This window comes from Paramisgurnus dabryanus, chromosome 15 (genome assembly GCF_030506205.2).
Source record: "Paramisgurnus dabryanus chromosome 15, PD_genome_1.1, whole genome shotgun sequence".
Taxonomy (NCBI): Eukaryota; Metazoa; Chordata; class Actinopteri; order Cypriniformes; family Cobitidae; genus Paramisgurnus; species Paramisgurnus dabryanus.
In genome coordinates, this window is record NC_133351.1 from 22,540,907 (window position 1) to 22,568,467 (window position 27,561).

The 27,561-nt window shown below is 37.4% G+C and overlaps 1 protein-coding gene across 2 annotated transcripts in view; it reads right to left on the minus strand.

Annotated features, from left to right (window-relative positions):
• thsd7ba (thrombospondin, type I, domain containing 7Ba) overlaps positions 1-27,561 on the minus strand; it is a 259,565-nt gene that overhangs the window by 53,656 nt on the left and 178,348 nt on the right. For both annotated transcript variants that reach the window (XR_012335112.1, XM_065292788.2), the window contains exons 11-14: positions 22,460-22,575; positions 20,249-20,381; positions 18,464-18,567; positions 3,220-3,411 (exon numbers count right to left, since the gene is read on the minus strand). Coding sequence is in view for 1 of the 2 variants with exons in the window: in XM_065292788.2 (XP_065148860.2) it covers positions 3,220-3,411; positions 18,464-18,567; positions 20,249-20,381; positions 22,460-22,575 (545 nt within the window). In the remaining variant the exon portion in view is untranslated. The remainder of the gene's footprint in view (positions 1-3,219; positions 3,412-18,463; positions 18,568-20,248; positions 20,382-22,459; positions 22,576-27,561) is intronic.

The window sequence follows — 27,561 nt, forward strand, 5'->3', positions numbered from 1 at the left end:
AGCAAGTGTCACGATCACACTTACCTTGCAGTTTTCTAGCATTAATTCCTGTTTTTAGGATAAAATCTGACATATTAGCATTTGATCTCCTTTGAAGTCAGACGCATCAGGTGAAAGGGGCCTTTGAAAGTTTTATTTGATGCGGAGAACATGTCGTGTCGTCAGATGTGTGGAGTCTTAATGAGAGCCAGTGGTGATTTTTACAGGAACAAACTAAGTAAAGCAGAAAGCCCTGCAGTAATTCTATAATAGACAACTCTTCACAAAATTCACAGCACACCTCTGATATCTAATGATAGACAGAACTGTCGAAACAACTTGAGTTTCTGCATTAACAGAAGGAGGAAAGATAAAATATAGGGGACAGTTAATAAAACAATGAATTTGAATTTTCCTCCGACTTGGCTTAAAATTACAACTATCTCCAAATCTATTTCACCACTGAGGAATATACCTGACTGATAGCGTATTATATTATAATGATATTTCACAACTGTGACATTCCAAGAATCATTTGACAGTAGCACCGAAGAATTCCCTACCTAAGTATTCAAAAATCTGACTAATTTGTGTCTGTCCTTGTCAGGATTTAAACAGATTTTCGACTTGGTAGGAGGATTTAGCAGACTCACATTCTTAAATTCACAAGACAAAAACCCTACTGACTGTAATAAATGTAGGCATGAAGCTATTAGCAGAAAATGCTTGCACTCATCAACATATTTACACCTACAAAACTAAAACTTTAAAGGGACTGTAAGTATGATTTTGAGTGTTTTATTAATCAAAATGTCTTTATTCATAAATATGTCCTCATTGGTGTCAAATGACCTCTGCTAGTGATCTGACATTTTTTTCTTTTTAAGCTTAGAATTTCTTCTCTTTACTTACATTGAACAGGTAAGTCCAAGGAGGCTTCCATGTCATTCCGCCATATTGATAAACTATAATAGCAGAGAGGGACAAAAAGCACTAGCCTACCAACGCGTTTCCACAACGCCTTTTCAATCAGAACACGTGAACCAGCTGCAATGGACAAGGAGATCAGTGATTACATAACTGCTACCATAGTTGCAACACGCATTTGGAAAAGCGAGGCGCTAGAGAGCACTGTTCGTTTGAATGCAAAATACAATTTCACCACTAGATGGGGGTAAATCCTACTTATAGTCCTTTTATGGCATGTGCCTTCAACAGGGAGTTCAGGGTCCCTTGGGGGTTTAACCAGGGGCCTCCAATTTTTTTTTTTTTTTTGGAAATTGAATAACGAAAACTGAAACTTAATTAAAATGAAAAGCATACACTGCCAGTTTAAAATCCAGACTGATCTCACGGAAAGTCATGTTATAGTCACAAAAAATATGATGAATTTATTTGTGTCCATGGCACGAAATTCAGCTTTTTTCGTGCATTGGGCACGAATGTCTTTTTCATGTCACTCGCACAAATTTCTATAAATAGTTTTTCATGTCCGTGGCACAACTTTCTTTTTCGTGTCATTTTATGTATTGTTTTCTCATAGTTTTTTCCTATTTTCTTACCATTGTCGCTTGGGGTTACAATCACTTTCTGTTACATTTTTAGACCCCAACCCTGACCTCAACTCCAGGTGAGAATAGTTTTAAAAGCGAAAGAAAACCATGTAGAAACCAATACATAAAAGTACATCCTAACACAAATCACTAACCCCAAGCAACAATGATTTAAAAATAGGGAAAAAAAAGAGAAAACAATACATAAAATGACACGAAAAATAAAAGTTGTGCCACGGACACAAACAACTATTTATAGAAATTCATGCTGTGACACGAAAAAGATTTCGTGCAATGGACACAAATAAATGTATCAAATTATATCAAAAACACGACTTTCTGTGAGATCATGTTGTTAAAATCTATTGAGTTAATTTCTTATCTTTGTAACGAAACCATAATAACAAAGTATATAAATCCAGTCTTAAATTGATACATGTACTGGGGCTGCCTGCTCTTTTCTTTTTATTAGGGTTCCTTGGCCTGTAAAAGGTTAAAGACCTCTGCTTTAGGGTATTTGTTTGTCCTTCAATATGCTTCTGTACAAAAAAATGAAATGGCAGCATGTTTAAGGTCAAGTGCAAAATTTAAAATACTTCATCCTATTGCAGTTTAATGTGCATTCAATTGTACACTATAAAAGTGTACAATTACAAGTACAGTACAACCCATAGCGAGTGTTGGACAGGAAAACCATTATGTCTTTACTGTACAATGGCAGACAAAAGGAAAACATGAAGGCAAATAGGGCAGCAAGTATGTTTGGACGTTGTTATTTTGTCTGCCGCAACAAAAATGATGCATTTCACCCGAACTCTGACTATTTCTCTATTTCCTTCTACACACTAAAAATGCTGTTTTGTTTTTGAAAGATTTCTGGGTCAAATAGACAAAACAACCATAAAATTAAAGGCTCTCTAAGCGAATCTGCGAGACGTTAGTTATTGTTGACGTTTGAATCTGTTTTCAAACAGACGGAGCGTAGCTAACTCCTCCCCCTCCCCCTCCCTTCCGTGCTTTCATGAACGCGCCCAACCCCCACCCCCAAATCATTTTTGTCGTTTATTGGCTGGAATACTTTGTTTTGTTTTGTGATGCTAGGTTTGGCCACTTGTTGATATTGCCATTTGTGAAGCCTGGGCTGTCTACAGAGATCGTGTTTTTTTTACAGTTTGATCAGCGGACAGGCAGCAAGCAGATAGTGAGGAGATGTTTCCGGTATGTAACAAAAAATGTTTTATGGTCTAAAACGCTTCAATTTGCTTAGAGCGCCTTTAACCTACAAATCTACCCAACGACAGATTGAAACAAACCAGCATTTTAGGTCGAATAAGCCCAGCACTGATTTAATTTTAACCCAACAAGTTTGCCCATATTTTACCCAACCATGGGTTGAAACAACCCAGCATTCTATATAGTTTATGTATTTGTGTAAATGTATTTTTAGGTTGATATTCTGTAGATTCTGTAAGTCCTGTTTAAAGATGCCTTTATAAACTGTAACTTCTTCCAAAAGCTAAACTTACCCCAGAGTTAAGTGGTTTGCTTAATATCTCAGAGATTGGCCTCTCTGCAGACCTATAACCTTTTGGGTACCACCCACATCTTTAATCACTAGGCTACATCATCTCACAGTTTTTGCCCATTAATGTAATTAATAGTACGTTACCTTTCAGCAGTTTCTCACCTGTCAGGGTGCGTTTACGGGTTCGTCGGCTCGCACAGCCAGAGCACTCTGTGAATTGGGACCAGGCGCTAAAGATGCAGTCATCCCTGCAGGGCACCCAACAGCTCCTGAAGCGTGACGGCATCGGCCCGGCCCATCTCAGACACCCCGACACAGCAGCTACCTCATCATACTCGTCCACACAGCTCACTCCTGTGAGGAGACACAAATAAACCCATCACAACTACAATAACATGGCACATCTACAGTCATTTACATCCAAAACACATTTGCATTCAAAAAGCATTGGTGTGTAACTTTTTGGTTTAAAAATAACAATGTTCAAAGTAACAACATTCTTACCTCGATTCACAATAGTAAGCTTATAATAATAATTTATGTTAAATTTCGCAGGAAATGTCAGGGTTTCTTTCAATACATGTAAAGATAAACTCATACAGGCCCTTGCAGTTAAACATTACAGAGATGGCAATAGAGTGGCAAAAGTTAGTAAAAGTTTGGAAACTTTAAACTAAGTAGTTAGTAAACTACAAAGAGTCATAAACAGAATATGTAAATGCAAAGAGAAAATATCTGTATTTTAGTAAAACTTGATCAGATTCAGAGAACTGTAAAAGTGAAAAATCCAGTACATTAATGTACAAACACCGTCATTTTCATTCTCAGTTTCTGTGTTGGCGTAATTACGGCGTTTAGCCTTTGTAGGGCAACATACTTCACTCCACACCGATCCAATCGGTTTTATTAATGACAGAAAGTGCGCTGCGCTCTTCGAGTTCCTCAAACAAGCAAGAAAAAATATTCATAGAAACTGAATGCTGAATGATGGCATGGTGACTAAAAGGCATAAACTTTTCTCCATAATTTTTCCCCCTACGGTGCTGATGTCAGATCCTCTCACAAGAAAACAGTCCTCCTCTGCATCAACGCCGCTCGGAGACGATAAATGATATGCTTGACAAATGTGAAGCCGGCTGTTACCTTTTCAGCAGAGCGGTGCATCCATTCCACCCACAAGGTGATGTATTCCTAGCAGACAGTGGAGATTGTGCCGAGGACTCTTTGCTCACTGATTTGCCAGTCTGCCTTACATGGTGACATGTTTTGACACAGTCCTCCACAGTGTGGCTCGGTTTTACTCAGTGGAGGCTTTTCATGGGAATTCAGTTAACGCACAACTATTACCATGACACTTGAAGGAAATTTTGCAAACTAAATGGCAAAGGTTATTAGTGCTGCGTTAACACTGCTTGACACAGAATGCGTCTTAAAAAAGGACTATTAGTTGAAGATTGGTGCTTTTATGTTTTTTCTTAACAGCGTTATAGGCTGATTCACTGATATGCAAAGTTTTTCATAATGTAGAGTACTATACACTATGTTTTACACTATATGGCAATAAACTGAACCTTGACCTTGTACAAAAGTCTAATGCTTTGTGATTTTAGCAAATGTAAAGAAATTTGTAGTCTCAAGTAGCAAGACCTTCAATAGTGAAGGTCTGGTGTTTTTCGCTGCTTTTTTTGAAGAAAGCCTGCCCACAAGGCTGTTTAACCAACATGTCAAACAATCAATCACAGTTTGTTTTTCTAGCGTCACAACGACGAGCTGGTTGGCAACTACAGTTATTGAAATAACCAGTCACAACCTTTGCATATTTTTAAGAATCCAATGATTAGCTGATCATGATAACTGGTCATTATTATCCATGTGAACACGACTGATTCTCTTCCTCAATGGAACGTTAGAATTAGAAACGTTAGTTTGTTTTCCAGGGACCGAAACTAATCGCGACACTTGCGTCTCCTGGAAATCTGGTTTATTTCAACCAATCAAAAGACGACTTCGACATTAACACAGGGTTTCCAGGAAAGTGTACGATATACATCAGACCTTTAGCCAACATTCTGTGGGCGTGACGTCTGAGGCTGAGACTAAGAAATTGTAGCTTGATGCAGTGGCGGTTGGTCAATAGGTGGTGCTGGGGCGCCACCCCCCAAAGTTGGCCAGAGAAGAAAGCTACTTAAACATGTTACCAAAATGTTAAATATATAGTGCAAATTAATCAAAAAAAAAAAAATCATTTAGTTATACTATTTCACTGTTAGCCATGTTATCATTTATTTAAAAAAATCAAAACTGTGTATTTGTGTGTGTGTCATGTTTGTGTGTCTGGGGCGTACCCCAAACGAGTGTGTATGTAGGTCAGCATTGGCTGATTTCGGATCCGCCTTAGGGCGCAAGACTGTTGCCCGCACTGAGTCTGTTAGTTGCCCGCCAAAGCACTTTAATATTAATAGCCTTAACTTTAATATTTATTTATTACTGATTTTTTTATTTTTTTTATTTTTATGTATTTTAACATTTTAAACAATGATAAAACATATCAACAAGTAAACTAAAATCAACAAGTCAAACAAAAAATGTTTGAGTAGACTATATGCAAAAAGTAGCCCTCCAGGGCTGGGTTTCCCAATAACGTTGTCTCTTAGCACGCTACGAAGACTCTTAAGTTAAACCTTAACTACAGGTATACCTTTTCTAGGCGTGTTTCCCGAAGTGTACCTTAGCGGGATTTTAAGGTATACTTTCTTACGTACGACGTTACCAGGTGCTGTCCATGGCGATGGTGCTAAATAGGTTGATATCGATTGCTCGACAATCAATTATTCACTTTATGTAATAGGTTTCGCTGGGTTATGAGATTTATTAAAGAAACATTTCAGAAATAGTTCAAGTTAAATTTATTAGGAATATCTTGTAAAAATATTTTAAATTGCAAACAACTAAATTCAACCTTGTTGCCTATATTTTATTTTGTATATCAAACCCGTGCAAAACCCGAAACTTCATTTCCAAACGTATCATGCATAAACTGCTCCAATGCATCCGCTATGCCTTTACTTGAAATGATCATTTATATAAGGGGTTCCCAATAAGTGCGTTGCACAGAGGAATAAAGTGGTTTGTGCAAGTACTTGGCTGTGCATTACACGTAAAATATTTAAATACAAACTGTTGTTGTTCATTACGCGTTTATTGCGCTTGGACACTGGATCAAAGTTAGAAAACATTAAAAAACTTTGATGCAAAGTCGAATTAACATCAATAATAATAATTAGGAAAATCAACAATTATTATTTTTTGATGAATGTGCTCCCGTGGCATGCGATTTTAACTTGATTTGTTTATTTGCAGCTAAAATAGCCGGTAAAAAAAATTGAACGGATATGAAATACACAAATAAAATAGTACGAATTGCTGTATATAGCTGCCATAGTTTCATATTTTTTAAATAGTTTCTTAAGCCTGTTATAATAGTTCGCAGCTGACGTTCATTTGGAAAACATAGGATAATTAAAAATCTAACAACCATCAGTGTAATGATGTCTAATTATGTGAATGTTTTATTCTTTAAATAAAAAAATGCCTTATTGAACACGGAGTGTACTTCAACTTTTTTTTACAGATACTTAGTTATATAGACTGCAATCTACACAAGCTTTTATCAAAGTCATGGCCCCTAGCGGAGTCAAGTGGGATAAGGTACAGCTAAGAGTGCTCCAGACCAACCTTCCGAACAAATGACTTACACTAGGGATACGTAACTAAGAACTTTTCGGGAAACACGTACAAACGGTACAACTTAAGAAAGACGTAGAGCTAAGAAAGTTTCGGGGAACCCAGCCCAGATTGTTTTATCCACTGTGGTAGCCCTTGCTCACAAAAAGGTTGGAGACCCCTGTTGTAGGAAATTAAAGTATCACAAGAGCGACAGTACTACTTTTAAAACATTCTTGTGATACTTTGATGTTATATGCTGATCGAACTATAGCCAATGAAGCTGCTTATGGTGTACAGACCTTCTGCCATCAATCTGAAGGACTAAATCTGTGGAGTAAGAAAGCAGATCCACAAACAAAACGACTTTCTTATGTATATTTCTTCCATGGTCCATTGGTCTGTCTGTCCATTTGTCACAATCACGCTTTTCGTTAATATGAGCACAGCATGATGTTGAAATATTGCCTAATTTTATCAAAGCTGTTGATAAAAGAAACCTTTGGTTTTAATCTGCAAGTTTTAATATACTTGTAATTGCAAATTCGGATGAACATAAGTAGCTCAGCAGGGTTTGGAGTGATATAATAACATGAATGCAAAGCTGAGCAGTGCCAAATGTAATAAAGAATTCCTCAGAAGCACAGAGACTATTGACAGCGTGTATAATAGAGACGTGTCTTTTGTTATACTAAATTCATTCAGAAGATATATTCCACACTAATTCAACACAGCATCTATACAGACTGATAAAGACCAATGCATTAACCATTTTACAGTAACTACACTACTGGCAGATGTTCAGGAGCCATAATAGAGTTTTTGTACTTTAAATATTCAAACATTTGCTAATAGCAGCACTCTGTGTAAGGATTAAAGAAATATTGCAGACAAAAGCAGATACACTGTTAAAATCTTTTCGGTTCTTTTGCTTATTATAAAGCTTTCCTTATTTCCAAGCAAAAAGATTTATATACCAGCATAAACCTGATGAGCTGTAGTCATTCGGGGTAAGTGTGGTAATAATAGTGTGATTAATGCAAACCAATTCTGGGATGTTTAAGTTACAACAAATGAAGACACGCAAATGATACTTTTCTTTGTAAACTGATTACTTTTACCAGATAACCCTAATAAGTACCATGGTATTATTTTGAAAACAAATTCCAAAGTACAGTAATATCATGGTTTGTACTGCAGGACAGTATCATGGTATCACGTTTTAACTGCCTAATACTACTGTATTATGGTACCATACCGTGTAAAGTAAAAACAGAATTTGCCCAAACAAGACCAATCAAACAGTACAGTAAATATATTTTATACAAATCATTTCTGTTATTTGTTTAAAGACTAAGAAAAATGGACTTACTTAACACGCATATTGCCAAACTGTGTTCTTTTAACTCAATTGGTAGAGAATTGCAATTTCAAAGTAAAGGTCATACAATTTATAAAAAAAGACTCTGCCAAATGCATAAATGTAAATTCGATTTTACTTTGTCTATCTGGACAATTTTTGTTTATAAAGATGAATTTCAACTCATTTATCTCAGATCAGCAAGTTGTTTTAATAAGTTTACAGCCTGTTTGCAAAGCAGCCTGCAGTTGCAGAAGTTCATGGCCATAAAGTTTACGATGGGCAACATCGATAATTAAGCTGAATGTATTGATTTAGGTTTGCCACAAACGAAATCACGACCCTCCCAGACCCTCTGACAGGCTTTGATCAGAGGACATAAGGGGGTTCATTCAAATGTAGAACAAAGGCATGGGGAATGTTTTGAGGTCGACTTTGAGATACTTAATCACATCTGACTCCTGTCTGCACGGATGCCACCCTACCGCAGGCAATGCCACGCTTTTATATCAGAAAGTGACCCGCTGATTTCTTTAAAGATAAACAGATGTACAAACATGACTTTAACACATCTTATTGATTCCTATTTGAATTTTAAATCTTGCACTCTGACCAAATCGTTTGCCATTTCAGAGCACTGTGGGTGGAGGCTGTATATAAAGTAAATGAGGGATGGTGTTTTGGAAATATTATTACAGTTTGATGTGGGTTTCTACAAATATGAAAAGTTACAGATTTTAATCAATAACCAATAGTATATTTTGATATTCTTGATATTTAGTATACAGTTGAGATTGTAGGGGAAAACCACCCATTACCCCAATGGAGGAAACTAATTAGCATGGCGAAGGGCCTTTGCGCTTTCTGTCTTTTCCTGCGCTTACTGATGACGTTTTGACATTAGCCTCTTTCACACAATAAATCTGAAAATTTACCATGAATTTACCAGAATGAATTTACCAGTAAATACAAAAATGTGCCGTTCACACATGCAGTGACGTTCCTTCTTTTTACCAGTAAGACATCATTCACACATCAATATCAAAATACCGGTAAATTCGTTGAGAAAGCGGAAGTTACCTGTGGCGCGCGGCGAGCTCAGTGTTGTATTTGTAAACAATCCACGTCGTTCATATCCATGGTCCGTATTTTGTTGTTTTCACGTCCGTGGTAAATGCTGACGGTCGTGAAGTTGCTCGTGACCAAACAACATTGCATTAGGCGACGCCAAATCAAAAATGCGTCTTAAACAACAGTACTGTTTGCACATTAGGCTTCACAGAGGGCGTACGAATGACGTTGGCAATTAGATGGTAAGCTGTTTTAAACAACTTTGGTGAAGAAATATGGACGTAAACTTCAGGTGTGCTCGACTTTTATTCAGCATGTGTGTGGAAACGTCCGTAAACAGTGCGGGGATAAACGCGTCATTTGTTTTAAAACATTATGATTGGCCCGAAGCTGTCAGCGCGATCTGACGTCGTCCGTTCTAAATGCCGGTAATCTATATTTTTGTGTTCACACATAGCGCTTACCGGTAAATTACTGGTAATCTTACAACCTCTCTTTCTGGTAAATTGGCAGAACTGATTTACCGGAAAGGTTCTGTTCACACATGACCTGTTACCTGCAATTTACCAGTAAATTACCAGTAAAGACTGTATGTGTGAAAGGGACTATTGATTGCAACCTGATCTCATGACTTTCCGTGGCATAGTCACTGAATTTTTTGCTAATTTTTCCGTGGCATTCTCACGGATCTCCGAATTTTCCATTGCATTCTCACGGATTGGTTACTCAACTGTTTTGTCCTATTTTCGTACCATTTTTACTTCGGTTTAGGGTTAGATTTACACAAAAAGACATCCCTACCCAAACCCCACTCTAACCCCAATGCCAGATGACATAAAAGAATATAAAAGAATACATCAGAAAAAATACTATAAACCAATACTTAAAGTGACATACTAACGCAAACACCAAATCTAGAAAAATGCGGAGATCCGTGAGAATGCCACGGAAAAATTAGCAAAAAATTCCGTGACTATCCTACGGAACTTTGTGAGATCATGTTGGTAATTTAGGTAGTTTTATCTGACTCCAAATGATAAAATCTTGCTTTTTATAACACAAATCAGATTGACTGACTTTTAAACAATTACAGAATTTGAATGGATTCTGATATAGCCCTACTTGTTATTACTTCCGTCATTCGGCTACACGTCGGTTTGGACTGCGGTAACAAGGATACATCGTAATTTACTAGTCATGTCAATAACTTTTGTAGCAACACAGAATAGATCCAAACATTACAATTGATTAGCCAGGTAGAAAGATCATAATTCAAAAGTAAATTCAAACTTCAATTCGAATATAAAACATAAATCCATAAACAGCTGTAATCAAACGTATGCATAGCATAACTGGCCAAAGGACAATACACTAACAGTGTAGGAGATCTGACTACAGATTCCTTGAGGCAAAAATAAAAATACATGATGCTGTGTCGAAGACACAACATCATGGGGTTCATTTCTAAATACAGAAAATCCTCCTAAACCCTTTGCAAACTTTTTCCTTAAATATCCAGAGAGAACAAAGCATTGAAATAATGCTAGGAATTTGGTGCTGATTGGATCTTGCGGACCCAGTGGGCTGCACCTCATGCGTGATTGGTTTACATGCCTAAGGTGGGAAGTGTCTCCTTAGCATTAAGTAAACTTTGCTTAATTTATTGTTACACTTTAACATTAAATTCTGTTGTCATATGACTGAAACCACTTGCACTGAGACATTTCAAATTATATCAAACAAGACTAGATTCTTTGTGCATGTAAAATTTAACATTTCATATACAGTTTAGTGAAGAGCTTTGGGGCCCTCAGAGCTTAAATGTGGGGAGAAGAGGGAGAGAGAGACAGACATATGACTGCCTGAAGGTGTGATGTTTGAAAACCAAATGTGGGCTCTGTGGGAAGTTCACTGTAATCTATAGAGAGTTGTTTTCCAGGGCACCCACTGGGCACCCATACTGTGTTCTTTGGGGAGGGGTTCCCTTTAGCCTACAAGCTTATATGTTTGGATACATCTTGCAAAATCTGATCGACCAGGTTACGCATACAGTATTAAGAATCAAGGGTATGTAAACTTTTGAAAAGTTATTTTTCTGTGAGAACTAACCTTACTTTTTCACTGTGGGGAAAATCAGGTTAATTATTGATGTCTTATGGTGTTTTTGAAACAAGCCATCTGCAAATGTATTATTCAACACAACTGCTGAGTATTTTCTACTTAAAATTGGAGACCCGTGATTTAAAATCTCCTTGATTTTTGTCCAACGTCATAAACATGTAACCAATCACATCATCACAGCTGAACGTGTGAATCAGTAGTTCAAGTCAAAGATATTATGTATGTCTGAAACTGTCGAATGTAGCATCTATTTACATTTATACAACAGTTCTTTCTGGTTCTCGAATCTGATTGGCTAAGAGGCATGCGATATTGTACTGATAACGGCACAGTAACCACTTCACCTTTCGTATCATTCCGCCACCTAGTGAATAAATCAGCTCGTAAATCACCTAGCTTGTAAATCAGTATGTGAATCCCAATCAGAAGTTATTATTCCGTCAAAGATCAGCGCTCTTGGATGTTACGTTAAACTTAATAGGAATAATGTCTTGTCACATCGTGTGGACGATTTACACTTGGAAAGAGGAAGGTAAACGATATTTTTTCTGGAGCGATGTCTCTCCTCAGAAGGCGAAAACACAGTGGAACTGCAGGTAAGCACCGCAGCTTTTAAATGTGGACATTGATCATTTATTTATCAAGACGTGACTATTAAAACATGTTATGAGATATTGCCACTGATATATTTATAAGCAGCATGCAAAAACATCTCTCTGACCCCTATAAAAAAAGAGTTTTATATAGTACTGATAAGAACAAAGTCTAATAATAATCGAGTGCTCGTATCGCGTTAAGAATAAATGGGAAAGCAATAGTAACATTATATAAGTATAGTTTTATTAACTTTTACCTCGCGCCAAAACAATAACAACACAAAAGACACTAAATATGAATAAGAAAACAAGTAATAGTTTCATCATGACACCAAATACTGCTGATTTGATCTCATCTTTGACCATCAAACACAGACAAGGCCAACATCAGAGCCAGGGAATCCCTGTCAGAGATGTAGCCCAGATAGAATCTTACTAAGCAAACGTTTAAACAGGCGGTATCTTTACTAATCGACTGCAGATTTCAATATAATACATATATATTCTCGACTGAACAAATCTTAAAACTACACTTTGTGACCAAGAAACGGTAATATAAAGAAACGGCTTTTCCGTCCATTGAGTCCTATGAGATTCAAAGCAGCCGAAAGTGTTACCTGTCATTCTGGCCGCCCTTAAATCCGTGGCGGAAGAAAGTAGTTCGCAAACAAAGAGGCTTTTAAAATAACTCCGTTGTTGTTTGCTAGTTTTTGTTTTTCAAACGTGTGCCATCGAACTGTTGTATAAAAGCAATATCGCTCTCGGAGTCTTGTGATATAGCTCTATTTCATCACGGCTGTGATTGCCTACGGCCTCGTGCCTCTGGCCTAATCACAGCCGTGATGATATAGAGCTTTATTACACGGCTCTCTGGAATGCTTGATTCTGATTGGTCAGTTGAGACATTTGCAGGTTCGTTCTTTTCAAATAATAACCGCTCCAAAGTAATAACGCATAGCCGGTACTACTTGTACGAGTAAAATCGCTCCGCGCCAATAAAGATCAATAAAGATTACTGTTTGGTGCCATCTTGTGACAAACACTGGACAACCACGACAAGACACAGAGAGCTTTCTGAGACTGAACTTGACAAAATAGAGCATGACAGCTACGAAGCCAACACACAAAAAAAATACAGAATGGGCATTAAAACTTCTCAAAGACTGGCTAAAAGAGAAAAAATGGAGACAGACAAGTATGAAGCAGAGGATCTTAATAAGGTATTACGATCATTTTATGCATCTGTGCAAAGTTTCGCGGAAGGATAAAAATGTTAATTTAAAACAAATATGCCAATAAAATGTTTCAAATTCATATTCATGTCCGGTTTTTTTCTTATGTGACAAGTAGCCGTGTAATAAGCAGGATAATGTAGAGGCAGCCAGTAGTTATCGGGAAATAAGCCCCGACAGTGTGATCAGGACCCGACGCGAAGCGGAGGGTCTTGTATCACACTGAAGGGGCTTATTTCCCGATAACTACCGGCTGCCTCTACATTATCCCTTACATATCACACTCCTACTCGAGCGATATTGCTTAAATATATCTATAGTCCAAGGTGGTGCAAAAGAGTGGAGGTGGGGACTTATTTGCATATTCATATCTATGGTCCGGGCGTGCGATTGACTAATTTGCATATTCATAGATCCACATATATTAAATAAGGCAAGGGTGTAGAGTTACATTCAAGTATTAATAAGCATAAAGAAATAAATATGACAGGTAAATTTAAAGGTATTATGATGCTCAACAATTTATTTGATAAAATTATTGACTAAAGGAAAACTTTAACATTCTTTGTTTAATACTGGCCATTTGTCTTTTAGTTTCAAATGTGAGACTGCATATTTTTCCTCTTTACCATTTTACATGCCCGCCAGGGTTAAAATCTTTTTCTGCTCCTACTCTCTCTAGCACCCGCCTGTTTCTTTCACACACTCGTTCCCCTTTTCCTACAATACCCTAGAGACAGAAAGGTTGACAGTAGTGACATTCTGATCGGAGCGGCAGGTTGCCCATTTTTAGCACAATTATTTCCCCTCGCTCCTCCATCCCTACAGCTCACCCATTCAGTTCTTCTCCTCTCCCAATTGTTAACATTTTATTCTTATCTTGGCTCATGACAGGGACCATCTTAATAATGCGACTACTTACAAAGGTGACAATGTTTGCTGACTACTGAAAAGGACACGGCAGAGAACTTTCTGTGGCCCTTAAAAGACTCTGTCATACTTGCCAGCTAAGCTCCTCAGCACTCATTAACTGCATAGGCCGAGAGCATAAAAAAATCCCATGTTCATTACAGTAACCCTTTCATGTGCTCTTAATATTACTATTTGGATATAAGGAAATCTGAGCTCAATTAAATGACTACTTGAGCTTCGCACGATACCAAAAGCACCATGGAAAGCACTCCCACAGCCACTCTATAATAATATGAATTGATTAAATGAGACATTGTAATCTACATTGTGTAAGACAAAGATTAGTATGTCTGTGGTATAGTCAATATATGTGGCAGAATTGGACTGTGCTAAATAACTGCGTTGTGGTATTTAATTCAAACATGCAAAATAGGAGTTCTAAATGTAAAAAAACTCAAGATGGTGAAAAAGGCAGAGGGGTTTTCAAATCAATAGCATTTTTAGAAAAGTGTCAAAAAGGGCTTTCATTAATTAGCAAACTATTCACAGATTCACAGTACTGTGCAAAGATTTTAGGCTCTCTCACCACCAAATGTATTGTTTTGCCAATGGTATAATAATTATTTCTCAAGAGTTTTTATTAGAATACAATCACAAAATGCAAGCAATTTTATGCAATATTAAAACAGTAAAATGCAGAATTAAAACATTAAAAAAGTCAAGTAATGATCAAGTAGTGATCCTAAATGAAATTTAACCCTAATTTCTAATGTCTCCTTAAAAAGGGTTCAGGATGTCTGTGGCAAGGGAGGTCACACTAAATACTACTATTTTGCCAGAAGAACCCTATATGTTCTATATACAGTATTTTTTTATTTTGTGTACATATATGCATGTTTTTTTCTGTTTGTATCTTAATAAAGAGACTGAAAAAATAATAATAACTGGACATTTGTACTAGTGATGCACCAATATATATTTGTCGATATATATCGGCCGATTTTTGATGAATTTGAAACCATCGGCAATAGCACGAGAAAGGCCGATACTGATTGTTAATTAATTAACTGCATAAAGAAATCCATTATATGTAAAAAAAATTAGTTAATGTTGTTAATAAAGTAAATGCTGAATAGCAAAAACCACCTTTTAAGGTTGTCATGCTGTCTTATTATATTAGTTTTAGCTTAATTTGTGCCTCTCTTATTATGTCGGTCAGTTAAATGTTAATTAGATCCAATCCATGTTCAGTAAAAATAATTTGATGCAGAAATAAACTAGCTTATAGACCAGCTGTATAGTACTGTATACACGTGTTTAATATTGGTATCGGCATAGGTATCGGCCAGAAGTTGTCTGTTTAAATTGGTATTAGTATCGGCCCAACAAAATCCTATCGGTGCATCCCTAATATGCTCTGGTTATATTCGCGCTACAATAAAGCCACAAGTTTTGAGAAGCTGTGCATTACAGAGATGTCACCTATGGCTGTGGTTCTCAAACTTTTTCAGAGTGCGGCCCCCTTGTGTACGGTGGCCCCCACATGTGCCCTGTGTGGCCCCCAAAGAAAATTTATGACATAAAACATAAGATTTTAATTAAACAAAATGTTTTAAAATATAAAATGCAATGCTGTTGATTAGTAGCCTTATTTTTCTAAGGTTTAATTACACATAATTTATGATAAATTAATGTATTTTTAAAAATGTCCTAAAACTGGGGCCCCCTGGCACAACCTTGGATGCTCGAGTTATTGTCCTAACTAGACTGTTTGTGGTTTAGTGAAGTAAGAAGTTTAGTTTTAAACATGACTCATTAAATCACAATTTAGTCAGCACTATATCCATTGCATAATGTAATGTTAATGTAAGTCATGGGCATCGGAGCGATTATATGTGGGTGGGCCAAGACCCACCCACTTTTTAAGACCAATGATATTGGACCCACTCACTTTACTCTAATTTAGCACATATGTCTGTCCACTTGTCAGAGCACTGTCCGTCAATCCATTCCACTACAGGAATGCCTTAATAAATTAAACTCCGTTATGCGTTTTAGCTACAGCCTTGACTTCCGCACTGCTGCTTCCTTAAATCCATTCCACTTGGCTCATTTAGAGTCCATGTAATTTAAATCCATTTCATAAAAGCAAGTGTTTAATTAAAAGGCACCAGAAAACAAAAAAATGGCATCTACTTTATTAAATGTTTTGGACCCACCCACATTTTTTGGCTTCTGATGCCATGATGTAAATAAACCCAGCTGCACACCTGCAGTGTTTATAGTATTTTGGATTACAACAGGTACATTATTTTTTTGACACATCTCATTGCTCTCTGGCAGAGTAGATGGGCTGTCAAAGTACATTGGCACAAACAAAAATAAAATCACTTGAGGTAACAAGTGCTGCATTCCAGACGAAGCCAGAGGTTGAAATATTCCATTTTAAAATGTCAAACCTTCGACCTCAGTGGGTTCCAGTCAATCACACGTCACATTCGCACATTTTCCACAATGTCACCGTGGGATGCCGAGAAAATGTGCCGATTATGGTAAAACAGTTACTGGATATTTTAACGGTCATGTTCATACACATTACGTGCTATTTAAAAGTGTTTAAAGTTTGTTTACGGTTCACAGCCAGCATCTTGTCTATGATGTCAAATTACACGTCGCCCTGAGGTCGGGGGGTGAACGATCTGACGCAAATTCAGAGGTCCGATTACCGACTTTGTTTTTATTCCATGCGTTTACTTCCGTGTTTGAGTTGGGAAATATCCAAAATTGGATTTGTCTGGAAAGCAGCATAAGTCACTTTATGTCATTTAACTGCACTAGGAGATGGATCTGATCAGCTCCGCTGTCAGCTATCCCACTGGCAGCCACTGCATTATATCACCTCTCATTTGCATAAAATTAAACCCCACTATTGATTCAATCCAAACAGTCCCGAGACACCAACTCTCATAAAAACAAGTTTTATTATATTTGTGGCTGCAAAACTGTACAAAAAAGCGCAATATGTGTGTGGTTCATGTTACTTTTGCAAAGGTGTCTGTCTTTCTAGTTCATTTAGTGTAATCTAATGCACTGCCTTCTACCCCAGTTATTTATTTTTGGGGATGTTGATAAAGCAAGCGCTCTCGAACCCAGCCGGAGTCTGTCGGCTGGCTCATTTGCATCCGCGTGGCACAGAGCGTTTGTGTGCTTGTCTCAAGCCACCACTCCACCTGAGTATGCTGAGCATAATCAAATTACAGCAGCCAGGGAGCCTACCTAAAGCACAACAATAAATCATCCTGGTACATAAACAACCTGCGTAATTTTTAATCACCAGACTAAAGGAAAAACAAGAGCTTATTGCAGTCGCGATATTCGCTGACGGATTTTGCGGAGGAAAAACAAGAAACGAATTGTTGAACATTTGTAAATTAGCCAAGATTTATTGGTTGCTTTAATTTATGCTCTGTGTTGGAAAGATCCAGCGGGAGGTCAACGCGATGTCAAGTGCTTGTTTAAATAAACCATGAAATTGAATCTGCACAAAGGCGAGTGCTTGCTGCGGTTTGTCCTCATGCAGTCCGTTTCCTAACCTTGCTCTCTCTGTGTAGTGGATTCTTACTAGTCTGAATCTTCTAATGCAAAATAACATTTACACAGACTTAACATTTCTAATGAATGGCCTCATTAATTTTAATGAATGCACTTAATATCTGGAATAATACTGACCTTTGACTTTGCACAAAAATGTCAGCTTTCTTCCGCTGTAGCAATTCGATATTCTGATAAATCGGAGAAGGTCGGCAAAATGTCATATTGCACTATTTTCCAAAAGTAATAACTTCTGCATACAATAATTTATTTAAATCTAATCTCAACAAAATTCAAGGCTTCTGTAAGACATGGAGAGTTGGAATATTATTTGAAATGCTTTCCAAAAAATTTGAAAGCAATTTTAAACTTTAATAATTCATTGACAAATATTATAAAATGCCTTATGAAAATCTGTGACAGTTATATATTATTACCTAGAACTAGATTTGTTTAAAATTTTGAAAAGACTACTTAAAACTATCTTTTTTTGGCGAACAATAACAGACACAGGAGAAAAGACCTGCAGCTTAAATAAAAAATGCATGTGCCACTTTTATGCCAAAACAAATCCACGTGTTTCACAAAGGCATCTGTGATTGACAGCTTTTACATCAGTTCTGTCTTATACATACACAAATACGTCATGCAACATTAACGCTTCACACACCATGCAGACTTATGTTAACATAATCATATGCTGTATGTATAAAGCATTGCACACGGCTTAAAGAAATTGAAAACAAGTGGACTAAAGTGAGAGTCAATTATTTACAGTAAGCAAACTTCTTTCAGTGTACCTCTCATCTCTAATCCTTTCCCACATGATTCTGTTGCTCCCGTCAATCCCTGCTGAACAGAGTCTGGGACCAGAGTACAAGGATGCCATTGGTGAGTCATCCACCTGGAAAAGAAAGTGTTGTTTTAAATAATATCTTTGTCTGATGCATTTGTATAGTCTGTGTTTTTGAGCGAGTAAATACCGGAAATGTGACCCTGGACCACAAAACCATTCATAAAGGTAAGTAATTAAAATAAGCTTTCCATTCATGTATGGTTTGCTAGGATAGGACAATAGTTGGCCAAGATAAAAAATCTGAAGGTACAAAAAAATCGAAATATTGAAAAAATTGCCTTAAAATAAAGTACCTAGCAACACATATTACTAATGATAAATTCATTTTTATATATTTACAGGAGGAAATTTACAAAATATCTCAATTGTACATGATTGTGAATTAATATTCCAGGAAATACACCTATAAATGATGATATAAAATTATTTTATATATTTTTTATATATTTTATATAATTTTATAAAAAATATTTTAATAATTTTGACCCATTCAACATATTTTGGCAATTGCTACAAATATATCCATGCAACTTATGACTGGTTTTGTGGTCCAGGGTCACATATACTGTAGTATACATATAATGTGTTAATGTGTAGGCAGAACATAAAACGATTTAAAACAAAATTAAATCTCATATTTGAAGCTTTTATTTACCTAATCTATCTGATGCAGTTACAATTATTTGTGTTGCATGTGTTTGTCTTACTCTCGAAACAGTATAGAGGGTTTCATCGGACGCACGTGATACACGCCTGGATCTGAACTTTACTTCCAGTTTCGTTTTTTTAATGGTCTGACTAGTTGCTAAACTGATCTCTTGAACAAATGCCTCGTCGAAAATAACAAATGTTTTGGTTTCTTAGGTACTCTATGTGTTGTTTTTTTGCTTGTTATATAAATAAACTACAATTAAAGTTCTTTGTTGTTATTTATTTTTAGCGGAGTTTACCGGAAGTTACGTGTGGACCGCGACAGCCGCTTGTTTATGTTGTTACTGCTAAAACCGTCTATATGTTTTAATTTTGTGTAACTTAAAGGAAAACACCACCGTTTTTTAATATTTTACTATGTTCTTACCTCAACTTAGATGAATTAATACATACCCATCTTTTTCAATGCATACACTTAATCTTTGTACAGCGCGTTGTGAATGTGTTAGCATTTAGCCTAGCCCCATTCATTCCTTAGGATCCAAACAGGTATGAATTTAGCAATGTGAAAAGGGCCTTATATCTTCATTGAAAAAAGATAGGTATGTATTAATTTGTTTAAGTTAAGGTAAGAACATAGTAAAACATTAAAAAACAGTGGTGTTTTCCTTTAAATATGAAATGATGAAATATATGACATTTAAAGAGGAATGAAACCATAACATGTTTTCAATTACTTGTCTGGAGTTCTGGAGCACCATTGACTTCTATAGTAGAAAATAAAATACAAACATTCCTCAAAAACTCTTCCTTTGCATTCAGCAGAACAAAGAAACTTAAATGACAGGATTTTCAGATTTTTAGGTGAACTACAGTACATCATCACTGTAGGTGTGCCAACAAATCAACCTACAATTATCTGCAAACAAATGTTGTGGTTTAAAACATTCAAACGAACATTCATATGCATATTTTGAGGAAGTCCAAACTGCTCTCCACTTATATGGGCATTAAATTAAACATAAAATGTGTGTACCATGTAAAAAACTGTACAAAAAAAAACTATTTTAGTTTTCACCTGTATGTAGGACAAACAGAAAGAGCCTCGCATTCTCTTTCCTCATACAGCGTGTCTGGACACTCTTGACCTCCATTGGCTGCATGCTGGACAATAATCCTGTATCGTGACTGTGAGTGCACGGTGCTGTTTGCTTTATGAGACACACACACACACACACATAAAACATTATTTCATGGATCCTTCATTCTGTCGGTGATTATCACAGCAGGAAGGACTGCAAAAGCTCTTTAGGTAATGATATGACGCCTGTGCTGGAGCTGACTTCAGCTCTATAGACTCTAAGCTGATGCAATGACTTTATTTAACAGACGATATAAGGCCCATTACACATAGCTAATTACTAAAAGACTGATAATAGCACAATTAAGAGGGCAATCACATCAACACAAAACTCAACTGGGTAAAGCGTGTTATTTACACGGGGGACATCGGTTATTTTAAGGCATTTCTTCTAAAAGCGTTGCCATTTCATTCAATCATAATAAACGTCCGTTCACTTCTGTTTAGTGGGAGTAATTGTTAATTAATAGTCTCATTAAAATGTAATAAAACTGTTCTACTGGTAAAAGCAAAAGGTCTTTCTGAGAGCAATCTGTTTTGCCCTTTATTGCTTATACAGTGGAGGTGTTTGACATCCCAGAAGTCTGTGCAATACTTTGTATGAAAGTCTGGCTTTAACACTTACCATAATCTCTACTGCTATACTGTTTTCATTAGCAATACATAGACCTCATGGCGGAAATAAATTCTAGTTTTAATAACCAACCGAATGCTTCTTCTACAAGGAAAGGAAGATTATTATTACATAAAAGAGAGTTTGTGCAAGTCAGATTACTAGGCATTGCAGTTTTGTTAAAGCTTATAGAAATGTTCCCGGTTTAATAAGCTCAAGCTTAAGGTTTGCAGAATTTGTGGCATAATGCAGATAACTAAAAAGTAAATAAACAATAAATAAAATAAAATAATACAAAATTACTGGTTACATTACAGTACAATTAAAACAAATAGAGCAAGGATATCAGGCAATAACTGCTTGAATGATTAAAGCCTGAAGTATATTTCGTTTTTTTACATTGTCAAATGCACAGCCTTGCAATGGATAGTTCATTTGACTCATACGCACACACAGACGTTTGACATATGCACATTGCAACACAAAGCAAGACATCTACTAGCTTGCATACTATATACTCTTGTATGTAAATGCGTGACCGACAACAACCAGCATTGTGCAAAGAGTGCGTGCAAACTATTCTGATGACGAAAATTGTACTGTATATGAAAAATAAACTATACTTCAGGCTTAAATTATATTAAAAAAGATATATTGTGAGAAATAGCTACAAGTTCATAATGCACATTTTTTAAGGGAAACTTATTTTCCAGCCCTCTAGAGTTAAACACTTTGAGTTTTACCGCTTTGGAATCCTTTCAGCCGATTTCCGGGTCTGGCGGTACCACTTTTAGCATAGCTTAGCATAATCTGTTGAATCTGACTAGACCATAAGCATCGTGCTCGAAAAACACTAAAGAGTATTAATAGTTTTCCTATTCAAATCTTGACTCTTCTGTACTTACATTGTGCACTAAGAACAACGGAAAATAAAACGGGTTTTTTTTCAGAAGTTGCGATTATATGGGCCTATATGGCTAGGAATTATACTCTTATTCCGATGTAATAATCAAGGAATATACTGCTATATGCTGCAGCAGGTGCAATGATATTACGCAATGCCTGAAAATAGCCCCCTTCGCAACTTTCAAAAGCAGGGTACTGCGTAATATCATTCGCAACTTTGAAAATTCACAACTTTTAATTTAAATAGAAAAAATATCGAAACTCTTTGGTTATTTTTGAGCGCGAGGCTAATGGTCTAATCAGATTAAATGGATTATGCTAAGCTATGCTAAAAGTGGTGCCGCCACACCCGGAGACCACGTGAAAGGATTCCAAAACAATAAAAATCAAATGTTTAACTCCAGGAGAGCTCGAAAATGAGCATATTTTCAAAAAAAAGTGGAGTGTCCCTTTCAGTACTTCAACAGAAACATGAACTTCACATTATACTTAAAGTACATTGCCTCATTGATAATGCGGCAACATTATGCCACAAATGTGTCTGTGTGTTAAACCTGTAATGGTCTTCAAGTATGATGCAGTTTCAATGATATAGCAAGTGCACAACATGTTTTTATCTTAAGCTGTACCTGGCAGGCATGTGGTAGGGCAGGCTGTCCATTCACTAAAAGGCGTCACAATGCAATCTTTCTCACAAGGCAAGAAACAGGGCTGAACAGTATCTGGTCGGGCAGAATCCGGGCACCTGTGATACACACACACACACAGGGAAGAGAGAGAAGGGACATTTGTTTGATGTTTTCTGTTAGGAATCAATGATGAGATGTCCTGGGTCACAGCGTAATGAGCGGAGACAATTGTCCTGTCCTTGCCCGTCTGGCATGGGCGCAGCATCACAGCAGATATCATCTACCGTGGCTTTACGTACTGCTGTTAGGATTTACTCAACCCCACAAAGACAAACATTATCACGTACTGATACACTACAGCTACTTTGACACTATCTTTGCAAGAGAAGATCACGACCACATTGAGCGAGAGAGAGAGAGAGAGAGAGAGAGAGAGATTGTGAGGTGGTGCTAGAGCCTGATCTGCTTCTGGTATTGCTATACTGTATGACAATCTCTGGTTCTCATATCATCTAAGATACATGCAAGAACCTATTAGGTCTGTGTGAAGTTTTTTCATCTCATTATATGCTACGTGAGCTCGTTGTGCTTCGCTTACACAAACAAAGATGTTGTCACATGTGTTATTAATGTGTCGGAGAAGAGAATCAAAGTGAAAAATAATGTTAATTTCTGTTTCTGCACACAAAGCTATTACATGGCTTCAGAACTGGCATACACTGAGGCAAGTAAAATGGACTACTTTTATGATAGCTTGGTTATGACTTCTGAGCTTGACCAACAGAAATGTGGCAATACTGTATGTGTCACTGTTACAAAGTGGCTAATTTTTGATAATTGAAATAAACCCAGGGTTAAGGGTTTGTGTGTTTTTACACATAGGGCCCTATCTTGCACCCAGCGCAATTGACTTTGTCAGTGACGCATGTATCATTCGTATTTTGCGCCGGCGCACAGCGGGGTTTTTCCCTCCACAGATGCACGTCAGCAAACTAGGGAATGAACTTGCGCTCCCTGGGCGGTTCAGCGCAAAAAGGAGGTGTGTTGCGGCGCAAACCATCTCTTATGCTATTTTGCAGTTTCAAAAAACAATTGCGCTACTAACAAAAAAAAACTAGTCTAAAGTCAGTGGCGCGTTGCGCGTGGTTCATTATGCTATTTTAAGGGCGCATGCTTGACCATAATGTATAGCGTGCACAACGCGCATACACTTTGCTTATCTAATCTACACAGATGCAACAGTTATTTTTGCAAATCATAAATTGTTACACTTAAAAATATTAATACACGAGATAAGGGGAATCATAGTGGTGAGCATTGTGGTGATAGTTTTTATTTATTCTCATGCAAATAACGATTAAAATATTTTCATAACTTTGTTGTGTGGCTGTATTACGTTTATTTTATGTAAATAATAGTTAAAATGTTTTCATAAGAAACCTTAATGTATATGAACTTGATTTGTAAGAGTACTTTGGGGTTGGACCTTGCTTGCGTTTCTTGGGTCCGATTTCAAAGCCCCCAAACCCTTTCAGCGGTGAGGGTGGACGCAGCGATGTCCTCTGCTGGCGTCAAGTCCTGAGGCAGATCCACCTCCCGTTACACGGCGTGCCCGATTTATGCTGGCAAGCGTGGGATTCCCCCGTACAAGGACGTCGGTCTCCTCGGCTGTGAACCGCTCCTGGCGTGCGCCTGGTAAATCCGTCATAATAATAGCAACCTGCCATGGAACTTGCACCCTTGCGTTTAAAGGGAATGTTGGCTAGCGTTCTGATTGGTTTATTTGACGTTACGCCCAAACCACACCTATGAATAATGAACCTACTTCAGACCAACCCCTTATTGATTTGCGCCCGGCGCAAGAGTTATTTCTCACGCCGGGAAAATAGCAACAGTGCCCAAGATCCGCCCACAAACTCACTTGCGCGTTGCGCTTCGCACTCAAAAAAAGTTTTCCCATGAATTCTTTAAAGAGTAACTAAACCCCTGGTCAAAGCCTGACTCCACCCACTGCAATATTTGAAAAATGCAAGAAAAGTGGGCAGATCCCAACGGAGATAGAGGGGACGAACTAGCTCGTACCATGTGTGTGGTGAGATCGTAACAAGGGCGTGGTGAGCTTGAATCTGCTTACGTCACGAGTTATTTCTTGGACCCAACATCCAATAGGAAAATTCAACTGCAGTAGCCACCGTTCAACCTGAAGAGGGCAGCACTCAGACGTTTTTACACCATATATTGTAGTATTGAAACACTTTATATCCAAATGTCAAAAAACTTACTAAAATCAATGAACAGCACTAATAAAGCATCATTCTTACAGATCATTAACTAAAAAAAGTTGGTTTAGGGTTTAGTTACTCTTTAAAGGCAGGGTGCACGATCCCTGAAAGCCAATGTTGACATTTGAAATCGCCTAAACAAACACGTCCACACCCCAATAGAATCTGGACCTTTTTTTGATAGACCCACCCCAAACATACGCAACTCAGGCAACAATATCGGTTTGTAGACACACCCCTTACTGCTGGTTGGCTACAAGTGTGCTTTGGTACTCAGACTGACTCACTTTTCCAAAGCGTTTCTCAAAAATCGTGCACCCCGCCTCTAAAAAGGTCCCACCTGTAAGATATTAATATGTACATTTGAGGTACTAATATGCACTCTTTAGGTGCAAAGATGTACTTTTTTTAAAGGGTTCTGTCCCAGTGACAGATAGAGACCATTTTGAAAGCTTTTTGTGATACTACCGCTTTTTTGTGATAGTGTACTACGTCTTCTCTAAACACAGTCTGTGTTTGGGCTTTCAATGACATGAAAGAGAATAAATCATTACAGATAAAGCTACCCATTAAAATAAGTTCTGTGCAAAAGTTTTTTTAGTTTCAAAAGAGGGCGTGGCAAAAAACAACTCCTTCGCTAAGGTGTGTGTCTTGCTGAGATGTCTCAGAAAGTGTATATTTGTGATCTTGAGCATATAGGCCCATGCTTTGATTTGAGAGCTTGTTGTGTCAATGCCTGCGAGTTGGATTCCAGACTCAGTTTCCTTCCCAGCATGCAGCAGCTATAAAGAGAGGAGGCTGGACACAGCATGACTCTGCCAACTACAGGCTGTACAGCCCAGCAAACAGGGCACATCAAAGAAACGGACAAATATGAACAGAGGCATGAATTTTTTCTGTTATTCCCTTCTCTTTTTTGTTCTGTGAAGCAGAATTTCATTGCGGACGGCAAACACCCAAAGGCAATGACGTTACACAGTTTTAGGAAAAATCAAGAAACGAGAGACGCAAGAAACGGTTAAAAGAAATACATAACAGGAGATCTCACAAAATCAACAGGTACATTCTTACTTCCTCTTTATTGAAATAAACAGACAGATCCGGCTTTAACAAGGCCACCATCAGGGAGAACAATTCTCAACCTTTTCTTCAGGGAACCTATTCATGACAAATCCCCCATATTTCATAAAAGATTTTAAAAAATGTATCCAAAAGAAATCTACATCCATGGGCAGATTACTCAAAACCTCATCAATCACCTGTCATTTCATCTTAACTAGGAACTCCATGTGGGCCTTTCTTCAGAATGGGGCGTCAAATCAAAAGTCATTTTAGTGATTGACACACGAATATCAATGCGCTGTTGTGTGTCTAATCACAATCAGTTTGCCGAATGCCGGGACTTGTCACACAGGGAGAACAGCATTTTCTGTGACAGAGCTTTTGAATCTGTTAGGAATCAGTCCATGGGATCTTATTTTTGCTTTTCAAAAAACAGCATGGAATGGATGCCGGCGTCTCAAGACCAATTTTGGAGCTACTTCAGACTTGACACGTTGTTTTAAAAACATCAAGTGAAAAGCAGCATGATGGCCAGAAAGATCGGCATATTTACAGAGACCATTGAAAAAATAACACGGATAAATGCAAGATATTCTTGTGTTAACCATTATTCTTATCCTTTCTGCTATTTAAAAATAGCTTTTTATTCAACTCTGCATTAAAAGGACAGCCGTTTTGACTGCAATCATTATTTGTAATCTTAAAATCTAATAGGCTTTGAGCTTTTAAAGTATTGTGACTCACAGAAACAGACTGGTACAGACTGCTCATTTCAACAATGAGAACCACCCAAGGGTGTAGATTTGGTTTAAACATTTGGAGGTTGAAATGTCAACTGTATATGGTTCCATTTATCATTGTATAAATATTGCAATGTATACACTGTCAGAAAGAACTGGCCAAAAAATGATCACTAGAATACACTGGGGTGGTCCATTTTCAAAAAGTACACGTTAGCACCAAAAGAGTTCATATAAGTATCTCAGAGGTACAGATTGGTACCAAAGAGTGCAAATTAATCAGACTTCCCACTCTGTATTCAAAGCATTTTATAATAACTCCAAGTTTACAATTTCCAACTTCTCGCTTCCTCCTCACTATCACTAACTCCTTGCTCCATGATCAGTCCATGGAAAAAATTGTGCCTAAAGGCCATAATGATCCATTTTTACGCGTAGACCAGCGTACCCCAGGGTCTGCGTACAGTGTGCACTGCCGGATTTTTGAAACCCCACCTATATTGTGCGCATAGGATGTGCATGCGTGTACAGGAGTATGTAGGCCATGAGAGGTGTTGCAAATTGTCGCAATGCGCATGGATCGAACATTAGCGCACGACGCACGTGTATGAGACAAATGAACTATGCTTTGAAAGGCTGTGCTTTCGACTACGTTAGCATACGGGTAAAAACATACTATTCCCAATGTTTATTAAACACTCCACTGTAATGTTTTTGGGAAATATCACAAACCTGCAGAAGATGTATTTGGTGTAAAATAAATACGCAATACTTGAAGAAAAACATAAACATGCTTTTTAAAGTAGCTATTTTTAATAGCTCAATAAATCAATATTTTCCATATGTCCACTAGGTTAGCCATTAAAGCGATAAAAGACATTATGTTAAAAGTTAGGGTGGCCATATGTGCCATTTTCGCCGGACGCATCCTGGCCAGGATTTCGGGTGCATCCTCCGCAAGTGGCATTGGTCAACCGCATACATCATCAAGGTTGTTACATTTCAGTTAAATACATTA